Here is a 19,513-nt window from a genome sequence, read left to right as displayed (position 1 = left end):
GCATAAAATTGTTTTTGCCCGACACTGGGATACAAGGTGGTTACTCATAAGGAATTAAAGATTTAGAACAATCACTTCATTTTTCAGGAGCCAAGACACAAAGAGCCATTTATAGTTTCAGTGAAGGCTACTGTTTACCATTGGTGCAGTAAAGAAAATGAGCCACCAACAGGCGAGCACTCAACTCCTTACATTGTGTATTAATTATACTGTAAAATGGAACTTTCTCCTCATTGTGCAATCTGATGAATATAATTAAGCATGTGATTGATGATTGGCTGACTGTATTCCCAATAAGCAGAGAGTCATTCACTAGGTTGTCTTTTACCTATCAGTTTCTGGTTGCAGCTAACATGATGCACAGCATTTAAACAATTTTTTATAACTTTCTTTTTCTTAAGTTTGAATTTGACTAAAGTAATCAGAAGAAGTAAGGTGACATTTGTTTTCCAAAGATTTAAATTCTACTTGGACAGTATTACAGAGTGGGGAGCAGAGAATGGCAGAAGAAAACCCTACTGTAGCTAGTTCACTTGAAGCTGATGGAACAATAACTAGTGTATATCAGCCAGAAGTGGTTGACATTATAGGAGCAGGAGATGCTGTTCAATCAACAGAAGAAAAAATCCCAACTGGCGAGCTAAGCACATTTACTTTACCTGAAACTATTACATCTACTGAGGGAGCTAAATCCACTACAGAGAAAACCAGTTCACCTGCAGAAGAGACCATTACAAGCACTGAGGAAACCAGTTCACCTGCAGAAGAGACCATTACAAGCACTGAGGAAACCAGTTCACCTGCAGAAGAGACCATTACAAGCACTGAGGAAACCAGTTCACCTGCAGAAAAGAACATGCCAGCCGCAGAGACCATTCCATGTATTAAGGAAACCAGTCCCCCTACAGAGAAAGCCACTGCATCTGCTCAGGGAACAAGTTTACCTGCACAGGAGACCGCTCCATGCATTGAGGAAACCAGTTCACCTACAGAACAGGTTATTCCAACGGCTCAGGAAATCAGTTACCCTACAGAAGAGATTATTCCATGTACTGAGGAAGCCAGTTTACCTCCTGAAGTGGCCACTCAATCTGCCCAGAAAACTGGTTCATCTGTTGATGAGACCATGCCATTTACCATGCAAACCAGTTTGCCCACTGAACAGACTGCCACACTTGCAGAGAAGACAATTATATCAACTGAGAAAATGAATCAACCTACAGAGAAGATGGTCTCACCTACAGAAGAGGCCATTCTGTCTGCAGCAGGAACCGTTATCCCTACAGTAAAGACTATTCAGGATGTAAATCCAGAATCTGAGGTAGTAACTTCATGTCCTTTAATAGAAGAAGAAATAATGCTAGAAAACAGTCAATTGGAAAACTCTGCTGATGGTGAGAGAAGTGAAGCAGGTAAAATAGATTATTTCTCTCTTTTTTGGAGCAATGGTTAATTGTTTGTGTCTGTGCCTTACCATATATTATATCTTTGGATAGAAACACTTCTATACTATTGTGTGTTAATTTGCATGAGTTGGTGGTAGTCATCAATGAGTGATGTCATCAGGCAACAGAACAATACTATTTCCTGCTGATGTTACAAAGGTCAATCTATAACCTGCACAAAAATAGCAAACCCGTATTTAAAACAAATCCAAGGGTATAATAAAACAGAAATTGCTGTCCCCAAATGTGGTTAATATAATTTATATATTATAGCAGTGAGTGATCTGCATGTATTTTTCAACAAAAAGTATCTTTTGACTTTTAACAAAGAAAAGTACAAAATTTAGTTGTGACAATTGTAGATCAATGGTACAGGGCATACTACCATCCAACATTAAATATGCTTTTTGAAGTATATGTATGTATTGTTGTATTTTATATGTAAAAACATCTATGACAATTATTGCACTACAATTAGTGGAAACTTTAAAGAAAAGAATGACTTACAAATTCCATACATTTTAAAAACTGTTTGTTTTGATCAACTGACCAACCTATATAATGTTTATATGTTTAACTGAAACAGAATATAACCTGTGTACTCAATTTAGTGAAAGTAACAACCATACCTGTAACCATCCGGATTTATGTAATTCTATTCAGTCAGTCTTCAGTTTCTCGCTTCAGTATTACAGGGCTAGTATTGTAGTTTTTCCAAGGGGTATCCTTGCCCTTAACTTCCTACTTACATACTCTTATATAAATGATGTCCAGAGCACATTAACTGAACAGCTATTAAAATGCGTTGGTCTTGTTCCTAGCAACTAGAAACCATGAAGCAAATAGCTTCTCATTTTTCAATCTTAACTTTCAAGAGACTTGGGTTGAAAATATGAAGGATGGAAACATTGTTAGGTGACAGTTCTTTTCTGAGAATGAGAAAAAGACTGGAAGAATGTAGGGCTCTTTCACATTGGACATACTGGGGTAGAAATTCATCTTGGATCTTGGGTGGTAGCACAGAACGGGTAGTATCACATTGGCCACCTGTTATACACCCTGCCCAATATTCAGTTCCACTGACTTCAATGGAGCGGAGTACGGGGTGGGGCGTATAAAAGACAGCCGATGCAACACCGGCCGTTTTTTTGCTACTGCCCAAGACAAATTTCTACCCCACTGTGTTTGGTTTTTTCTGCAGCCCAGAACAGCTGGCTTACAACATATAAGAATGATATCTGACAGTATTATGATTTACAACTATCCAACGCTGATAAGAATCTTTGGCAACTTGTATTAGAAATCAAAATAGCAGGCACAGGAATTGTCTTCTACTGAAACACATTAATATTTTAAATATTAGTCCCTGCAGTGGAGGAGGTGATCCCATTTCCAATAGAAGAAGCTTACAAGGAGAATGGAGAAGCAGATGGAAATGTAAAAGATCATGGTGCTGATGATACCGAGGCTGATGAAGAAATCTATTCAGAGGAATTCCAACAGGAAAATGACTTATTAGAGTCTCCTTCAACTAGTCCCATTCTCAGTTCTCAACCAGAGTCACCAACTAATACTGATTCAGCTGAGGAGCGGCCAGGAGCTTCAAGGAGGCCTGACATCACCAAGCACAGCTATTCCAGGTACAACACTGTCTCTTACCGCAAAATCAGAAAAGGAAACACTAAGCAGCGTATTGATGAATTTGAGTCAATGTTGCATATAAATTAAATACTGCAAACAAACTTGCAAAGATAACTATATTTCTGTTTTTGTCACTTTAATTAGTTAATGTAATTGTTTTCACTTCTGAAGCTAGGATACTATCATTCAATATAATATAATTTAAACGCATAAACAATATGGCTTCTTGAATTCAAACTTGCAAAGTACATGAAATACATTCATTAGAGCGGTAATCCAATAAATGAGAAATCTAGCTTGCTTCGTAGCTTCACCAAACACTACTTTGGATGCGAGATATTCAGGATGCAATGTATTGCTCAGTAACTGAACCTCGTCAGAAATCTGCTGTTAGCAAAGGGTTATGCCACTTGCTTCAAATCTAGCTTGTAACTTCGTAGATTATGACCTCACTAGTGTATATTAAAAGTATGCCTTTCAAGCAGCTCAACAATAGTATGTTAAGAAAAATAAAAGCTTAGTTCATTCTGTGCTGAATAAATCAGAACTTCATTTATTTAGTGCATAGAAGTAGTGAATGGCGCTTTAAGGGTAAATAAGTTTCTGCGAGATCGTTACACTGAAATACAGCACAATTGTTCCTTATGCAAGTGGATAATCTGAATTAAAGCTTATTCATTTCATGTGACCATCGTTAATTAGGTCAAATGGATACTTTAGATGACTCTTGTTCAAGTTTTTTTCAAACATCGAGCAAAGTCCCTTTTATGATCCTGTACTATTTTGCTGTGGACAGGATGTTGAATTGGGTATTACAAAATTTACAAGGATGCAATTGTTATGAATGTGACTTGTAACAATTAGTATTTCCTGTAATATTTACAACCAGTTGTTTTTCGGTTTTATTTTTGTTTCTGCTCATTCTGTGCTTAGAAATAATAAACCCATACACCAAGGATTTTGAACAATTTTCATTATTGTCTTTTACTTGCTGGTGATTTTCTTGGTAACATTCTGTTCTCTCATATACCACACAATGAACAACAATTGATATTGTATTGCTCCCCTTTACAGCAGATCTGTTATGGAGCAAACAACCTCTCCTGTTGTATAGGCATAGTTATTGAAAATGTTTTATTCTTTTCTATCAACATTTAGTTCCTTCTAATGCCCCTATTACATTGCAATTGTCAATTTAATACTAGTACCTGCATCAGACTGGTGTGAGTCAGAAGTATGGAGTTATACTGTTGGCGCTGCAACATGTTTTGGTCAGGCAGCTACAGCTCTGTGAATGTGTGCTACATTCCTGCTCAGAATGCCACTTACTATATTGAATTGCTGGTTAAAATTTTTATGAGAAAAGAACCAATGGAGACTGTCAATATTAAAAAGTAAAAAAAAAATGAAGTTTAAAGGTATTCAGACAATCCAACCGAACACCAACCTTTTTTATTTTTAAACGTTCACCCTGTACAGGCACAGCTATACTCCTTGTTTATTATATTCAAACTGTTCACGAAATTCAAGGCACTACCACTTCATGCTCTATTTATACTGCAGTATCTGTGCCAATGCAACATGAAAACTGAATCACGGAACAAAATGCATAAGAACATAAGAAATAGGAGCAGGAGGAAGCCATTTGGCCCCTTGAGCCTGCTCCGCCATTCAATAAGATCATGGCTGATCTTCTACCTCAACTCCACTTTCCTGCACTATCCCCATATCCCTCGATTCCCTTAATATCCAAAAATCTATCGATCTCGGTCTTGAATATACTCAACGACTGAGCCTCCACAGCCCTCTGCGGTAGAGAAGTCCAAAGATTCAGCACCCTCTGAGTGAAGAAATTTCTCCTCATCTCAGTCTTAAATGGCCGACCCCTTATTCTGAGACAGTGACCCCTGGTTCTAGACTCCCAGCCAGGGGAAACATCTACCCTGTCAAGCCCTGTAAGAATTTTGTATGTTTCAATGAGATCGCCTCTCATTCTTCTAAACTCTAGAGAATATAGGCCTAGTCTACTCAATCTGTCCTCATAGGACAATCCCCCCCATCTCAGGAGTCAGTCTGGTGAACCTTCATTGCACTCTCACTCTCTATGGCAAGTATATCCTTCCTTAGGTAAGGAGACCAAAACTGTACACAATACACCAGGTGTGGTCTCACCAGGGCCCTATATAATTGCAGTAAGACGTCTTTACTCTTATACTCAAATCCTCTTGTAATAAAGGCCAACATACCATTTGCTTTCCTAATTGCTTGCTGTACCTGCATGTTAACTTTCAGTGATTTGTGTACAAGGACACCCAGGTTCCTCTGAACACCAACAGTTCCCAATCTCTCACCATTTAAAAAATACTCTTCTTTTCTATTTTTCCTACCAAAGTGGATAACTTTACATTTCTCCACATTATATTCCATTTGTCATGTTCTTGCCCACTCACTTAGCCTGTCTATATCCCCTTGAAGCCTCTTTGCATCCCCCTCACAACTTACATTCCCATCTAGCTTTGTATCATCAGCAAACTTGGATAAATTACATTTGGTCCCCTCATCTAAATCATTGATATAGATGTGAATAGCTGAGGCCCAAGCACTGATCCTCACGTACCCCACTAATTACAACCTGCCAACCCGAAAATGACCCATTTATTCCTACTCTCTGTTTTCTGTCCATTAACCAATCCTCAATCCATGCTAGTATATTACCACCAATTCCATGAGCCCTAATTTTGTTTAATAACCTCTTGTGTGGCACCTTATCGAATGCCTTCTGAAAATCCAAATACATCACATCCACTGATACCCCCTCATCTATTCTGCTAGTTACAACCTCAAAAAACTCTCTCAGATTCATTAAACATTATTTCCCTTTCATAAGTCCATGTTGACTCTGCCCAATCCTATTATTATTATGCAGTGTAACAAAGTCCCCTTTTCCCAGTATGGTAAACTAATGATATTTTACAATTTTAAACAATATACATTCAACGTTGGGGATAAATCCATTAATTCTTTCATTACAGTACTTCCTTTCCTACACGTCTGTGGACTCTTAATCTCATCTATTCTTCAGACCGATCTCAACCACATGAGCAAGTTAATGCTGCTCTCATTACTCTGCTCCAGTATGAAAGTGTTAGCAAAAAAAAAATCAAAACAAGTATAAAACACAACAATCCTTACAGAGTAAATGTAAATATCTGGAAATGTTGAGTAAATAGTTCAGAAATGATGAAAATTATGTTCAAATATCCACACCACAAGGAGCCTCCTACTTTTACTAACCAGAATCACTGCACAAAATACAGGATACCTGTACCTCCACAATGCTGTTCATGAATGTAGAGTCAGGTGCTTCATTTCTTTAATTTTCTTTGTTTGTATTACGTGCAGTATCACACATGTTAAACAACTAACTTTTGTTAGTCACAGCATGAGCAAACTAGTACAGGTTCTGTTGTGATTACATCATGTAACAAACTTAAAACTTAATTACTCATGTTAAAGAGTCATTTCTACAAGTTGTTTAAATGCCAGATCACATTGCGACTCATGCAAATTCCTCTAATTCTCACATTATTCTAAATGTGCTCAGCGGTTTGTTATTCCTCTGGTTATAGCACAGTGCTCGCTGACCTACACTGGCTCCCGGTTAAGCAGTGCCTCGATTTCAAAATTCTCATCCTTGTTTTCGAATCCCTCCATGGCCTCGCCCCTCCCTATCTCTATAATCTCCTTCAGGTCCCCCCCACCCGAGATATCTGCGCTCCTCTAATTCTGCCCTCTTGAGCATCCCCAATTATAAATCGCTCAACCATTGGTGGCCCTGCCTTCTGTTGCCTAGGCCCTAAGCTCTGGAATTCCCTGCCTAAACCTCACTACCTCTCTTTCCTCCTTTAAGTTGCTCCTTAAAACCTATCTCTTTGACCAAGCTTTTGGTCACCTGCCCTAATTTCTCCTTATGTGGCTCGGTGTCAAATTTTTTGTCTTATAATACTCCTGTGCAGCGCTTTGGGACGTTTTACTACATTAAAGGCACTATATAAATACAAGTTGTTGTTGTGTGCACACTTCTTTTGGGCACTTGTTGCGAGATACATTTTCCTACTAGGAGTGAAGGAGAAGGATGTCACGATAATTTGCAGTTTCTGTGGAATCTTCATCCTCATGACCTTGATATCATGGGTGGAGTGGGAATGTCATATCCTAAGTAATGATTTAGCATAAAAAGTATAAAAAAGAAATACCATATTGGAAGAACTGATCTGCCAATAACTTTTGTCCCTTTAAAACATATTCTAGCAGATTTATAATGGCGGTTTGCTTCTTTAAAGCTGACACTCTGCAATTGAAATGAGACTGTATTTATCAGATCATCCTAATTAAGCTAGAAACCCAGTCACTTCAGCATTGAGCATTAAAAAATGCTAGTAAATGTTGATGGAATATTATATGATGTTGATGTACAGTGCTTTGGATTGTGGCTTTATTTTGATGAGACCAGCACTGTATAGAGCAAGAAAGAACTTGGATTTATATTGTGCTTTATCACATTTTCAGAAATGTCCCAAAGCTCTTTGCAGAATCAATTACATTGTGCAGTTACTATTGTTATGTGGGTAAATGTGGTAGCCATCTTGCACTCAGCAAGGTACCACAAACAGCAATGAGATGATTGACCAGTTCTGCTGCTTTTTTTGGTGGTGTTGGTTGGAGAGAATGTTGGCCAAGACACCAGGAGTGCTCCCTGCTCTCTGAATAGTATCGTGGGATATTTACCTGAAAAGGCATAATGTCTCATCTAAAAATCAGCACCTCTGACATTATATCACTTACTCAGTACACTGAATTGTCAGCCTAGATTATACTCACATCAGAAAAGAGTCCACAATCCACAACTTGCTGACTCGGAGATAACAGTGCTACTAACTAAGCCAAGTTGACATGTTAGAGTAAATCTTGGAGTCTATTTTAAAACCACTGAAATTTGAATACGCAATTTCAAATAAAGGATGGCCCATTGCACATCATTCTATTCACATCTGCTCTGCAGTCCTATGTATGTAAATTGCAAAATAATTTAATGTTTAATTTTATTTTGCTACCAAGTTGAGGAACAATTGTTTATTTTCAATATTTTCATTATGTTTCACTATTTTGCAATTTGCAGAGAGGATTGAACCAAATTAATACGCATATATGTCATACAATTACACTAACAAACATCATAATTTTATTTAGCACTTCTTAAACTTATGTAAAACATTGTAGTACATTTACTGGCAGAGGTATCACAGTTACTAAAAAACAAATCTGTCATTGCAAAGAATTTAAAGATAGCTCAGTCCAAAACATGAGCTTTTTATTTCCTGTTTCCATTCATTTCAATGGTGCAAACCTAAATATAGTAAAACTGCAAGTATTTGATGGTAACCAGCTAAGCTTTTTTCAAAATATTCAGCCAGAAGTTTAAGCATGCAGTGGGCTAATGCTCCAACTTACTGTTGGGACAGATGTTGGTGCTCGCAATTCCCATATTGGCAGTTCCCAATCTTCCTCATGTCAACGAGGGAAGATTTAAGGCCATTCAACACTTCCCCCAGTGGCATGTCTGAGATCTGGAACAAAGGTCATCATCTCATGCTGCACATGCTCCTCCATGAAGCTGTATCAAGAGTAGTAGTGACAGGGGCCTAGAAGTAGGTTACCTGCACACCTCTTGACTGGGAACATGGTGGTCTAAAATGTATTTAAAAATTAAGAGAATTAAAAAAATAAACCAAGTCAAAATTAGTGACTTTGCAAAACCATTAGTGGTTTAGAAAATGGCCCATAAAAGGTTCCCTGTTAATTTGCTTCAGCTTTTCAGATCAAATGACTAAAAACAAGAAACACACCACAGCAGTCAGATAACCTACTGGGACTCAAAAACTTGGACAGAGAGCGTCAGCCTGTAGCTAGTACAGAATACTTCCTGACTGAAATATTAAGTAAGTAATTACCATGACTGAGACATATACAATAACTTGTCATTAAATTATTTACTAATTAAACAACATTAAATAGCATTTATATCTATTTTCTCCATACAGAAAGTAATATACTGCCTCTCTATCATCTGAATCATTTTTATATCCACTACAGTGCTGACATTATGAAAAGATTGTTTGTTTAGGACCAAAGCTAAAAAACTGAATCCCATCCCCATGCCTACAACTGCTTTGGCCTTCTTCCATTGACAAAATGAGTGAAGCAATTCTCACGCAGAATAAACACATGAATCATTGTACTAGTCGGGGAGCTGTTTACAATTTAAAGAAACAAATTTATACAAAAGTCTTTTATTTCACAGCGTTACAAATATTTCTTACTGCTGGATATTGCATGGTTTGTAGACCCTGTGTGGCTGCATTTACAAGTATAAGGGTGACCCCCTCTGGCATGTTTGGGACATAACTACACATTGTGCCACAAATCCAAAGTAGCAATATTCCTTCAAGTTAATTTTTAAAAAAAATCTATAATCTGTATGTGAACTATCAATTGCGAACATCAATTGAAAATGTTTCCATTAAAGCTATCTGCTATAGGTCAAGAAGAAACACTATTCTAGAAGGTTCCTTTGTGCTTGCAAAAGAAATCACTTGATACACATTGCCTTTACTGCTGATGTACTAACTTTACTGGCTTTCTGAAACCTAAGGAAATCCAGCCTATACTTTCATCAACTGCTCTGCTGATCTTTATGTAGGCCTGTTCTTGCACAACGAATGCTGTGCCTCACATAATCAACATAACAAAAACAGATTATCTGGTCATTATCACATTGCTGTTTGTGGGAGCTTGCTGTGCGCAAATTGGCTCCCACATTACAACAGTGACTCCACTTCAAAAAAAGTACTTCATTGGCTGTAAAGCACTTTGAGACACCCGGTGGTCGTGGAAGGCGCTATCTAAATGCAAGTCTTTCTTTCACAACTTGTACTATTTATATTTCACTTTCCATCTGTTATCAGTCAGTTGTCTTTCCGTTAGTTGCAAACTGTTCCTGGTTCTGATTAACTGGATTACAACTTTGGATTCCAAGGTGTACAGAATAACAGTTGATCTGCAAAGTTTTCTGGTGAAAATGTACTGTAAAGCACTTGATTTTAAAAGAAAGCCTTTTGAAGATAAAGAAACCAATTTATCACAGAAAATTACATACAAAATGTCCTTTTCTTAATTTCTAATGAATGAAAGTGTTACAATAAGCCAAATAAAAACAAAAACTTGAAAACCTAAAAGTAAAATTACTTTTTAAATTATTTTCTTATCATCTCACCCAATCTTGTCATTTGGACATGAACAGTTAAAGCTTTTTCTTTTTTTTACAGATATGAAAGAATAATTTTAAAAGCACTCAACATCAAATGAAAAGTGTCCAAATTACATTAATTCACAGAAGATTTGCATTTGCTGTTGTTACAATAAATTACTCTCCACAGTTTTCTAAAAAATAAAATAGGTAGAAAATTACACCACATGAGCAGATGAAACAAAGTCAGGTTTGACTTTTCTGTAAGAGCAGGAAAATATTATTTGTTCATGCCTGAAGCCAAGTATTGCATAACTCCCTGTGTTCCAGTTCTTTCAGGTTCACACCTGGAAACATTTCTTTGTAAAACTTGTTTGCACCTTATTTAGGATGGCTCAATGTTCTTTGTTCAATGTTCACTGGTCCTGGCACCCATCCAACCAAATATTGTTTCAAACAATCACAACCCCTTATAAATGTTTGCGCCACCAGAAGTGACCATCACCATCGTTACCTCCATCAATCCTTATAATAGTTAGTAAATTGCCATTTTTGGTGTGGGTTGACTGGATCACAGGTGTTTATCGTCAAGATTTTTCCAAATAGATTGCCTTCTAAACACAAAGGAAACTGAGAAATCTCCCAAAGAATATGATCCGTCTACAAAATGAAAATACGTAATATTTAGCATGCCATTAACAACTTAAAAGGGTCATTCTGTATATTATAATAAAACAACTTTTGCAGCTTTAAATATTGTAGGCACGTAATGCTTTCTTTTTACAATGTTTTACAACCCTCTCCTCCCCCTTTCCTGAGGGTGTTTACTTCTACGGTGTAGGGGAAAAAAGGAATAAAGCCAAGAGAGCAAATGATTAAAATGCCATTTTATATCGATACTAAGCAATTCTTAAACTTCTTTGAAAACTACAATGTAGGACAATTAAAAGGAGTTGAGAGGGTCATGTTACACATCTGTTTTGGACTTTTGTAAAGGATTATCCAAAATCCATGAAAAAAGTGGCATCCTTTCTACTAGATCAGTGGCCAGTCCATGCACACCAAGCTAGTAAGCTAGCAGAAGCTGATAGCAGCTTTTGCAAAAGCTGCTATCTCAAAAAATATTGTTGAATATAGGCCATAGGCCATGCAAAGGTGAGGGATGGCACTGAAAGTCCCACATTTGATTACTTTTATTGTAGGGACAAAATCCAAAAGTACATAAAAACACTTTGCAGCTGTGATGAATTTAGAAGTTACTGAAGGGCACATGGTCTGAAGAGGTGAAATTAATGTTGAGGGATCTGGGAGCATGCCCCCCTGCCTCCTCCACGCCCACCCCCCAACCACGATGCATACTCTGGTATTTTGGAGCCTAATGTCATTCTGCCTTTCAAGCCAAAAATAATTTCTCCTGGTAGGGCTACAGATATTTTAAGAATGAAGATTAAACTAGTTGTATGGACTTCAATACCAATTATTGTGTAAAGCCAAAATATATGGGTTCACGCCATCTGAAGAATGTTATATGTACAGGTGTCAATTTTGAAGTGACTTGTTTCCATCGAGCAGGAGGCGGGCAGAATGTGTCATTTAATTAAAAAAAGCTTTCAAAATAATCGGAAAAATTACTGGGAATGTTTACAGCTGAAGGGGGGGTGGGGGGATGAATTAATTATGACCTGCATATTCCTGAAGTTCTCTTTGCTGTGACCAAAGAGAATCCTTGCTCCAGTGTGGAGAGTTCATATGGTAAACATTATCATATTAAATTATTTCACTTCTGTCAGGGGTGAGGGGGAGATATTCAGATTTTACATGGAGGGCATGGAAAGACGCAACTTCAAAGTTATGTAGGTACTTACCAATGTTGATTCAGCTATAAAGGACTGATGGAGCCACCTTAGATTATTGTTTTTATTATCACAGGGTTTCATCCCCAACCCCTGTTTCATGTCCAATAAAGCTATGCATGTGTCCATCTGTTTAATTAGTCTTAACCACGAATGGCTAAAATGTTGGTTCTGCGAAGAAAATAAGTATTTAAAGCTTTTCTGGCAAGAGGTAATTCAGCCAACCCTTCTGAATAATATCAAGAATGATTCATCCTGGATGTGGCAAGATGTTGTAAGTGAGGATATTTTGATAAACGGGAAAAACTGGTTAATTCTCATACATCCTCATTGAAAACTGTTTAGGAATAGTTTGCACTGAAGTTGCTACTTTGTGGCTGCAGGAGTTAAGTTGGATGCAATGAATTTGCAACTACGAATAAGTAGCAACGAGATCAACACCCATCTCCAACCACAAAAAGCAGTGAGGTCTACTATTTTCCCAAAAGACAGAAAAATATCATACCATTCCAACTCCAAATGTGATGTAAGGAATGGTGGATGAATTTTAATGCAGATCAATGAGAAGTAACCTATATTGGAATAGGAAACAACAAATGTGTAAACATTGAAGAGGTGTCTAATAGGACAGCTAGAAAAAGAAAAAGTGTGTGTGAAATTATCAATAGTTCAAGGGAAGTACACAGTCAACGTGAAGCTATTGGGAACAAAACTAATCAAATACTAGAAGATAGCTTTAAAATGCTGATAAGCATAGAACATGTAGATATAAGGGCCCCACAAATCATTGCCCCCCCCACTTCACCAGAATAAATGTAGTGGAGTGGGTACTATATACCTCTGCTAGGGCTTGAGGCGGGGTGGGGGGGGGGGGGGGGCGCGAGGTGAATAGGTCTGGTGGAAGGCAGCTGGCCAGGTTTGAATAGTGCATCTGTTGGGAAGGATAGGCATTATGGGGTTTCACTTAAGATTAGGGAATATTCATGCAAACTGTTCCCCCAGAAAGCGAAAAGGTATTGCAGAGGCCATAATGGGGCAGACTGTACACAGTCGGTGGGAGGAAGTGACCTGATTTTCTAAATGGCCATTTCCCATTCCAAACTTTGTGTTCTTAAGGCTGATTTCAACTTTCGGCAATGGTTGAAATCAATGGAAAGGAAAATTAGGCGAGGTGTATAACGGGCGACGATCTGCTACATTTTCTGCCATTGCTAAAAGCCCTCTTATTTTCTATTACAATATGAAACAAAGAAGCACCATCGAAAAAGTGGTGCTTTCAATAATACTGGTGTCTGCCCTCAGAACTGAATGCTCTCTCTTCCCCCTAATTGTTATGTGTGCAGGCTATCTGACAAATAGGCTGTTAATTTTGAACTTGTGTTTAAATTTTCATTTCGTCCAAATAAAATAGATTTATAGCTGCATCACATATACTTATCAACATTTTACAGACATATCTTAGTGTTTGACTAGTCCACTGTTACTTTGAGAAATATTAATATAGAATAGCAATAAGCAATATATTATTAACTTGTGTCACTGCAGAACACCTGTGGAAGATGAAAATGTGATGCGATTTCCCACCTGTGTGCCCTCTCTAACACAGAATCTCCAACAAACTTGTTTTATCTGGTTGAGCAAAGTATTTGCTTTTTCTTTGCCCACAATAAAGTTTCGGAAGCTTGGTGTATTTGATAGGCGAAGCTAGCACTGATATGCATGCCTGCTGGAAAATCCATTCTGGAATGACTGACCTGATTCAAAGTGCTATGGTCTGCTGTGCTGAATCATTTTCAAACTAGTTGAATTACTGAATTCAAACTAAACAGGCTTGTTGCCTCACTGAGATTATTTTAATAATGGCAGTCTCAACAAACAGAATACTGAAATAGTTCAACCGTAATAAACTGAAGGTTCCCAGGGTGAATAGTAGCACTTACTTCTTACCATCAATATATATTTACAGAATCTGCATGTGCAGCAGGAAAGGACACAACTAAAGCAAATAGCTGTTGCTCTCCTGAGCCAGAATAGGACATAAAGGATTTAGTGTAACTAATTCTTGTACTTTTCTGGTAGTTTAGTGGAGCATTACCAAATCAAAGGAAGAATTTTAATTTCACTATTAATAAACTTCACACAAAACATACAGTTAGTAAAACTTAAGAAAATATCCTTCTGGCAAACATTCCTGCAAATCTGGCCTTATTTCAAAACATGAAAGTAAAGGAGTTCATATAAAAGACTGATTTCTCCAATGTTCCAACATTAAGCAGATAAAAAAAACTATTACTAGAGTTACCTTATCATTTTCCAGCATCATGTAGCGATGTTGGCCAATAAAAAGAAAATTCATGTTCTGACTGTGCTGAATGAACTAACTGTATAATTGCATTCCATCAAGGGGTACAAAGAAGGTCTGCTTACAGTTATGCCAAGCATGGAAAATAAAACAAATCAGGATACAGCTGATTATACTAACAAACTACATAATGGAGTATCAGGGAAGTATTTCATGTGCAACATTACTTCTTTTTCTTTCTTTGGATTTTGAAATACCAGCCTTAGATCAAAAATTCAGCTTCAACCTGCTTTGATCAAAACATAACTGTAGGTACTTTTATTTATTAAAAGTTAATAGGGGTTCAGGACAAAGCCTAAAACAGAAATCCAAAATATTAATGTGGTATCTAGTTCTACATCAACTGATAAATAATACTTTAAATTTTCAGAAAAGTGACATTGTTTTTGAAAACTTGCTTTTTCAGTAGTATTATCTTAATACTCATTTAAACTGCAGGGAGTTTTGAATACACAGCATAAGACACTTAGGGATATTAATACTTTACCAATTTAATATATATTAACCACAATATTCACATATTAGGCCTGATTTTAACTTTTGATGGTGGCAGAAAATGGGTGGTAGCGGATCAGTTGCTCGTTATATACCTCACCCAATTTTCCTTTCCATTGACTTATACACGGGGTATGTAAAAGGAGACTAATCTACATCTGCCTGTTTTCTGCCACCGCTAAATGGCCTGATGTCTTGCATTAATTTTAAATCTTAATTTTGCAGCCCTTAGTACAAGAAATTTATAGGGCTAGAAATTCACTTTGGCCCCACCAGCTGGCTAGCGCCCAAAAGTTAGCGCTGCGCGTGGAGCCAGTTGCGCCCGTCAGAAATTCAGTTTTTGCGCCCCAAGTCGGAACCGGGCGCTATTCCAGGGTGTGCCCGCCCCCGCTTGGGGCGCTGAAACTGAATTTCAGCGCTGTAGGTGCCGCAGCGCCACCCGCTGCGGAGCGGCAGGCTGCGGTACTGCAGGCCTCCTTCTCTTAAGGGGGAGGTGCCTGCAACTCGGAGATCGCCGCTCGCTAGTGCCGGCAAATGAGCCCGGCACCACGGAGAAGTGCCGGGCTCCCGGAAAGCAGCCGGCAATGCCGCGGGGTGGGGGGGGGGGGGCTGTGGTGGAGGAGGCCGGGGAAGGAGGTGCGGGCAGGCGGCCGCCGAAAAAGCGGCCGGCCGCACCTCCACCTTAACTAGCGCCACTAAGGCTGCAGCACGGCCCGGTCTTCACATCGTTGTTTGCGGCCGCTGCGGAAGAGGCGGCCGCAACTAAATATGGGGGTCGGGCCGGTAGCGGGGCGGAACCGGGGCACTGCGCACACCGATGACGTCATCGGTGCCGGCGCAGCGCTACCGGCTACCGCCGTGCTGAATATCAGCGCAAACTCCTCTACTGGCGCAGAAGCCCTCTTTGGGCGGTAACTGGGCACAAAGCCCACTGAATTTCTGGCCCATAGAAAATCATTGTTGAAAGGCGCAGCTTTCAGTGCTCAGATAACTGGGATAATACAATAAATGACAATCAATGGGAATGATTTTGATGTATAGGATACATCGGGCAGGCGGTGTGCAGAACAATCAGGACACCTGTCGGATGTCACCAGTGAGACACCAAAATCATTTTACTGGTCGGACGTCATTTAAATTTGAAAGGTGAACTGCCTGTGCTTTTCTGGCGCTGATCGACAGCTTGCCGATGGGAAGAGTGAGAAATCCAGCAGCCCATCTATAGAACTGAACAGAGGAGAGCTAGGCTGATTGGGATGAGGGGCAGTGGAAGGTGCGGAGCTATTATGCTCAACTTGGCCCCAAAAAATGCTCCAAAATTCATGCAGTATCCATATTTTCAGCAGCTTCCAGCGATCTCTTTAAGGGATGTTGGTTTGGCCACGTTCCACTGTGTTGTTGTGGGCGGGACTTCTACAGTGTGGGCACCGTACGTTTACTCATCGAAATTGTATTGGGGTTCTATTTACGTCATAGGACCCCAACTTGCATATACTAATGAGGCTCTTGTCTGTTTCCGGGAGCCTTAGCAGCTTATTTCAAGGCCTGGACCAAAATGGAAGTGGGCGCAAAGGTGGCAGGAATACAGCAATAAGTTTTCCATTGCAATTTTGTTCTTGCTGAAAAATAGGGTGGTAGAGAGACCAAAATCGGCCCCAATATAACAGTTATTGTCTTACCTTTTTATTAATATCACATAGTTCAAATGAAAACGAGCCATTTTCAACAGCAAGACATTTTCTTGTTCCAACATTAAAAAGCTAAAAATTGATAACAATCATTAATCAAATGCAGAAAAGGCAGTATATTGTTAAATACTGTTAACCTGTGCTAAAATATCAATATCCACCTATCCATATATTTCAAAAATATTGATTGCACTTGAGAGCTATACTGATAAATTGTCAACCTAAAGCTACAGGAGTGACCTTGAGCATGTTATATTGCTAGAAGGTGAAAGCTGAAGGCCTTTTTACACACTTGAGATCACTAATGTAACCAAGATATCATATCAAAGGCAGTCATGTTTTTTTATTAAACAATTGGGTGAAATTGTACTATGTGATAGTAGCAAATAGTGTAAATGCCTTTCTTAAACAGCAACCAGTGAAACAAGTGTTAATGTCTTTTTATGCTAATATCACATAGTAGGATTTCACACAGAGTTTCAAATGTTTGAAACATACAATAGAGAATAAGGATCACCAGTAATAGTTAGGAAAGACGACAGATTCTGAATTTCCTGAGCAGAAATTTATGATGTGGAGAACAGATGTGCTTCAAAACTACACTAAATTCTCAAGCACACTTTATGTTAAATGGCAGTGTGCCACAATTAAATACCACTGAAAACATTTTCATCCAGTTGAGACAGCTTTTGCTTGTGACATTCGAAGGCAATTAAATTGTGTATTAAATTGTCCACTGAACATTATTCTCTGCGTATGTCAATTAATGTCTTTTCTATAGCAACTATGATAACTTTCACATTTTCTAAGATGACCTTTTTTTAATTCATAAGAAAGTTATTACATCTCCAGCTTCCTCCTCCTGATTTTTCATTAAATAACATTGCTCATCAGAAGAACTTACCAAGCCATCAGATCTCACTAAAGGCGTCTGTAAATCAGGGTAGACGTTTTCTAAATACCACTTGAAGCTCTTACACTGGAGTTTTTTCCGGAGTTCCTTCTGGTTTTTTAGATCTCCAATGTTAAATTCTATGTTATTCGTGTTAAGAAGGTGGTGGTAACCATGACCGTAGAAAACATCAACATATTCATCCAGCCAAACCTCCGCCACACGGGCCAGATTCCGCTCCACTGTCTTAATTCTGTCCTTTGGAAATGTGTATGGATTGCCATCACGGAAAATATGGCCCACTCTTGAACACGGGATAATCTCAATTTCTCCTCCACACATCCAAACCTGTTCCATAAACATGAAGAAAATATTTGGACAAGTAAGACTACTTCAACAAAAATACTCTCTAAATCTGATTGAGCCTTAGGTCATAATAGAAAATGAACATAGAAATCTTTAGGAACAGTAAAAAGCCATTTGACCCAATGGTTGGATTTGTTGCTGAAGTGTGATAGGGCAAGACCACCACCCCATATGACCTGCCACTGACCCTGGTGAATTTTCCGGCATGAGTTTACTTAGCAAAATAGAGGTGGGATTTCCATCTCTGATTGGGCGAGATGGGGACGCGGGTGGGTGGGGGATAACAGCTTTAAATATCTGCAGCAGCTTAAAGAGCCCAGTACCACATGGAGGAGTTCTGAACAGAGAAAGAGGAGAACAGCCACAAACAATGAGCAGAAGTTAAGCATCAGGTTAACAGAGACCCAAAATTCTATGATTCCCTTTAGAAATTCACCTCAGTGAGATTCATGTGGGGGTCCCCGTTAGGCTCAGAGTGGTGGAGGCTGTCCAAGGACACAGTACAGGCGTGGTGAAAGGATGTGACCTTGGCAATAAGTGCCACCTCCACAATGTCTCGCATGGCTACTCGGTGTTGCAAGAAATCATCTTAACAGGTCAGCCAAGGTGAGAGGAGTCAGACACACCTTCCAAGAAACCACTTACACCAACCTTCCCCCCAATCTGTTGAATCACCTTCTATTAATGCAGGCACCATGTATTTCTGTAAAAACATCATGTGCACTCTCTTAATAGAAGTACCAATATGCAAGATGATAGTTTCGTGATCAGAAACTACTTGTAGTATCCCTTCCTGTTCAGGCACTGGGGTTGATGCCGGTTTCATCTATAAATCCCTGGACTCCTGGGGGGTGGGGGGGATGGGTGACTGCCAGGCAGAAAACATTCTGTGCCCTCTCCAGTTGCTACGTCCTATCTATATGGAAAATTATAACGCTAAACATGGCATCGGTCATCCGCTTTATACAGGAATAAACTGCAGGATGGCTTATCTATCAATAGTTCCAATCTATCAAAAAAGGTGACTCAACCGTGGCTAACAAGGGAAATTAGGGATAGCATAAGATCCAAGGAGAGGACATATAAATTGGCTAGAAAAAGCAATAATCCTGAGGATTGGGAGCAGTTTAGGAGTCAACAAAGGAGGACAAAGGGATTAATTAAGAAAGGGAAAATAGAATATGAGAGTAAGCTAGCAGGGAACATAAAAACTGACTGTAAAAGCTTTTATAGATATGTGAAGAGAAAAAGATTAGTGAAGTCAAGCGTAGGTCCCTTACAGTCAGAATCAGGGGAATTTATAATGGGAAACAAGGAAATGGCAGACCAACTAAATACATACTTTGGTTCTGTCTTCACAAAGGAGGACACAAATAACCTCCCAGAGATGCCGGGGAACATAGGGTCTGATGAAAGAGAGGAACTGAAAGAAATCAGTATTTGTAGAAAAATGGTGTTAGGAAAA

The 19,513-nt window shown here is 38.9% G+C and overlaps 2 protein-coding genes across 3 annotated transcripts in view; one reads left to right on the top strand and one right to left on the bottom strand.

Moving 5' to 3' along the window:
* The first annotated feature begins 313 nt into the window (after nt 1-313).
* Nucleotides 314-4,042, top strand: ermn (ermin). The gene is made up of 2 exons (XM_085986324.1): nt 314-1,412; nt 2,809-4,042. Exons 1-2 carry the CDS (start codon nt 500-502, stop codon nt 3,171-3,173), a joined length of 1,278 nt encoding a protein of 425 aa, XP_085842450.1. The 5' UTR covers nt 314-499; the 3' UTR covers nt 3,174-4,042.
* Nucleotides 4,043-9,420: 5,378 nt separating this feature from the next.
* The window catches only part of galnt5 (polypeptide N-acetylgalactosaminyltransferase 5), a 76,549-nt gene continuing 66,456 nt past the window's right edge, over nt 9,421-19,513 (bottom strand). Inside the window, exons 7-10 of one of the 2 annotated variants that reach the window (XM_085986322.1) lie at nt 17,695-18,030; nt 16,782-16,862; nt 12,258-12,416; nt 9,421-11,052 (exon numbers count right to left, since the gene is read on the bottom strand). In XM_085986322.1, the coding sequence (XP_085842448.1) occupies nt 10,912-11,052; nt 12,258-12,416; nt 16,782-16,862; nt 17,695-18,030 (717 nt within the window). In that variant the 3' untranslated portion in view covers nt 9,421-10,911. The remainder of the gene's footprint in view (nt 11,053-12,257; nt 12,417-16,781; nt 16,863-17,694; nt 18,031-19,513) is intronic. The other variant, XM_085986323.1, reaches the window with a different exon arrangement.

The sequence above is a fragment of the Somniosus microcephalus genome, chromosome 4 (genome assembly GCF_052327205.1).
Source record: "Somniosus microcephalus isolate GS21.2 chromosome 4, FLI_Smic_1.0, whole genome shotgun sequence".
In the NCBI taxonomy this organism is placed as follows: domain Eukaryota; kingdom Metazoa; phylum Chordata; class Chondrichthyes; order Squaliformes; family Somniosidae; genus Somniosus; species Somniosus microcephalus.
This window is presented reverse-complemented; position numbering and strand designations above follow the sequence as displayed.

What these genes read in the sequence shown, in the direction of transcription:
- ermn (XM_085986324.1), top strand. Translation starts at nt 500, where the DNA reads ATGGCAGAAGAAAACCCTACTGTAGCTAGTTCACTTGAAGCTGATGGA. An exon ending in TGGTGAGAGAAGTGAAGCAG is followed by an intron (nt 1,413 to 2,808) that starts GTAAAATAGATT and finishes TTTAAATATTAG; the next exon opens with TCCCTGCAGTGGAGGAGGTG.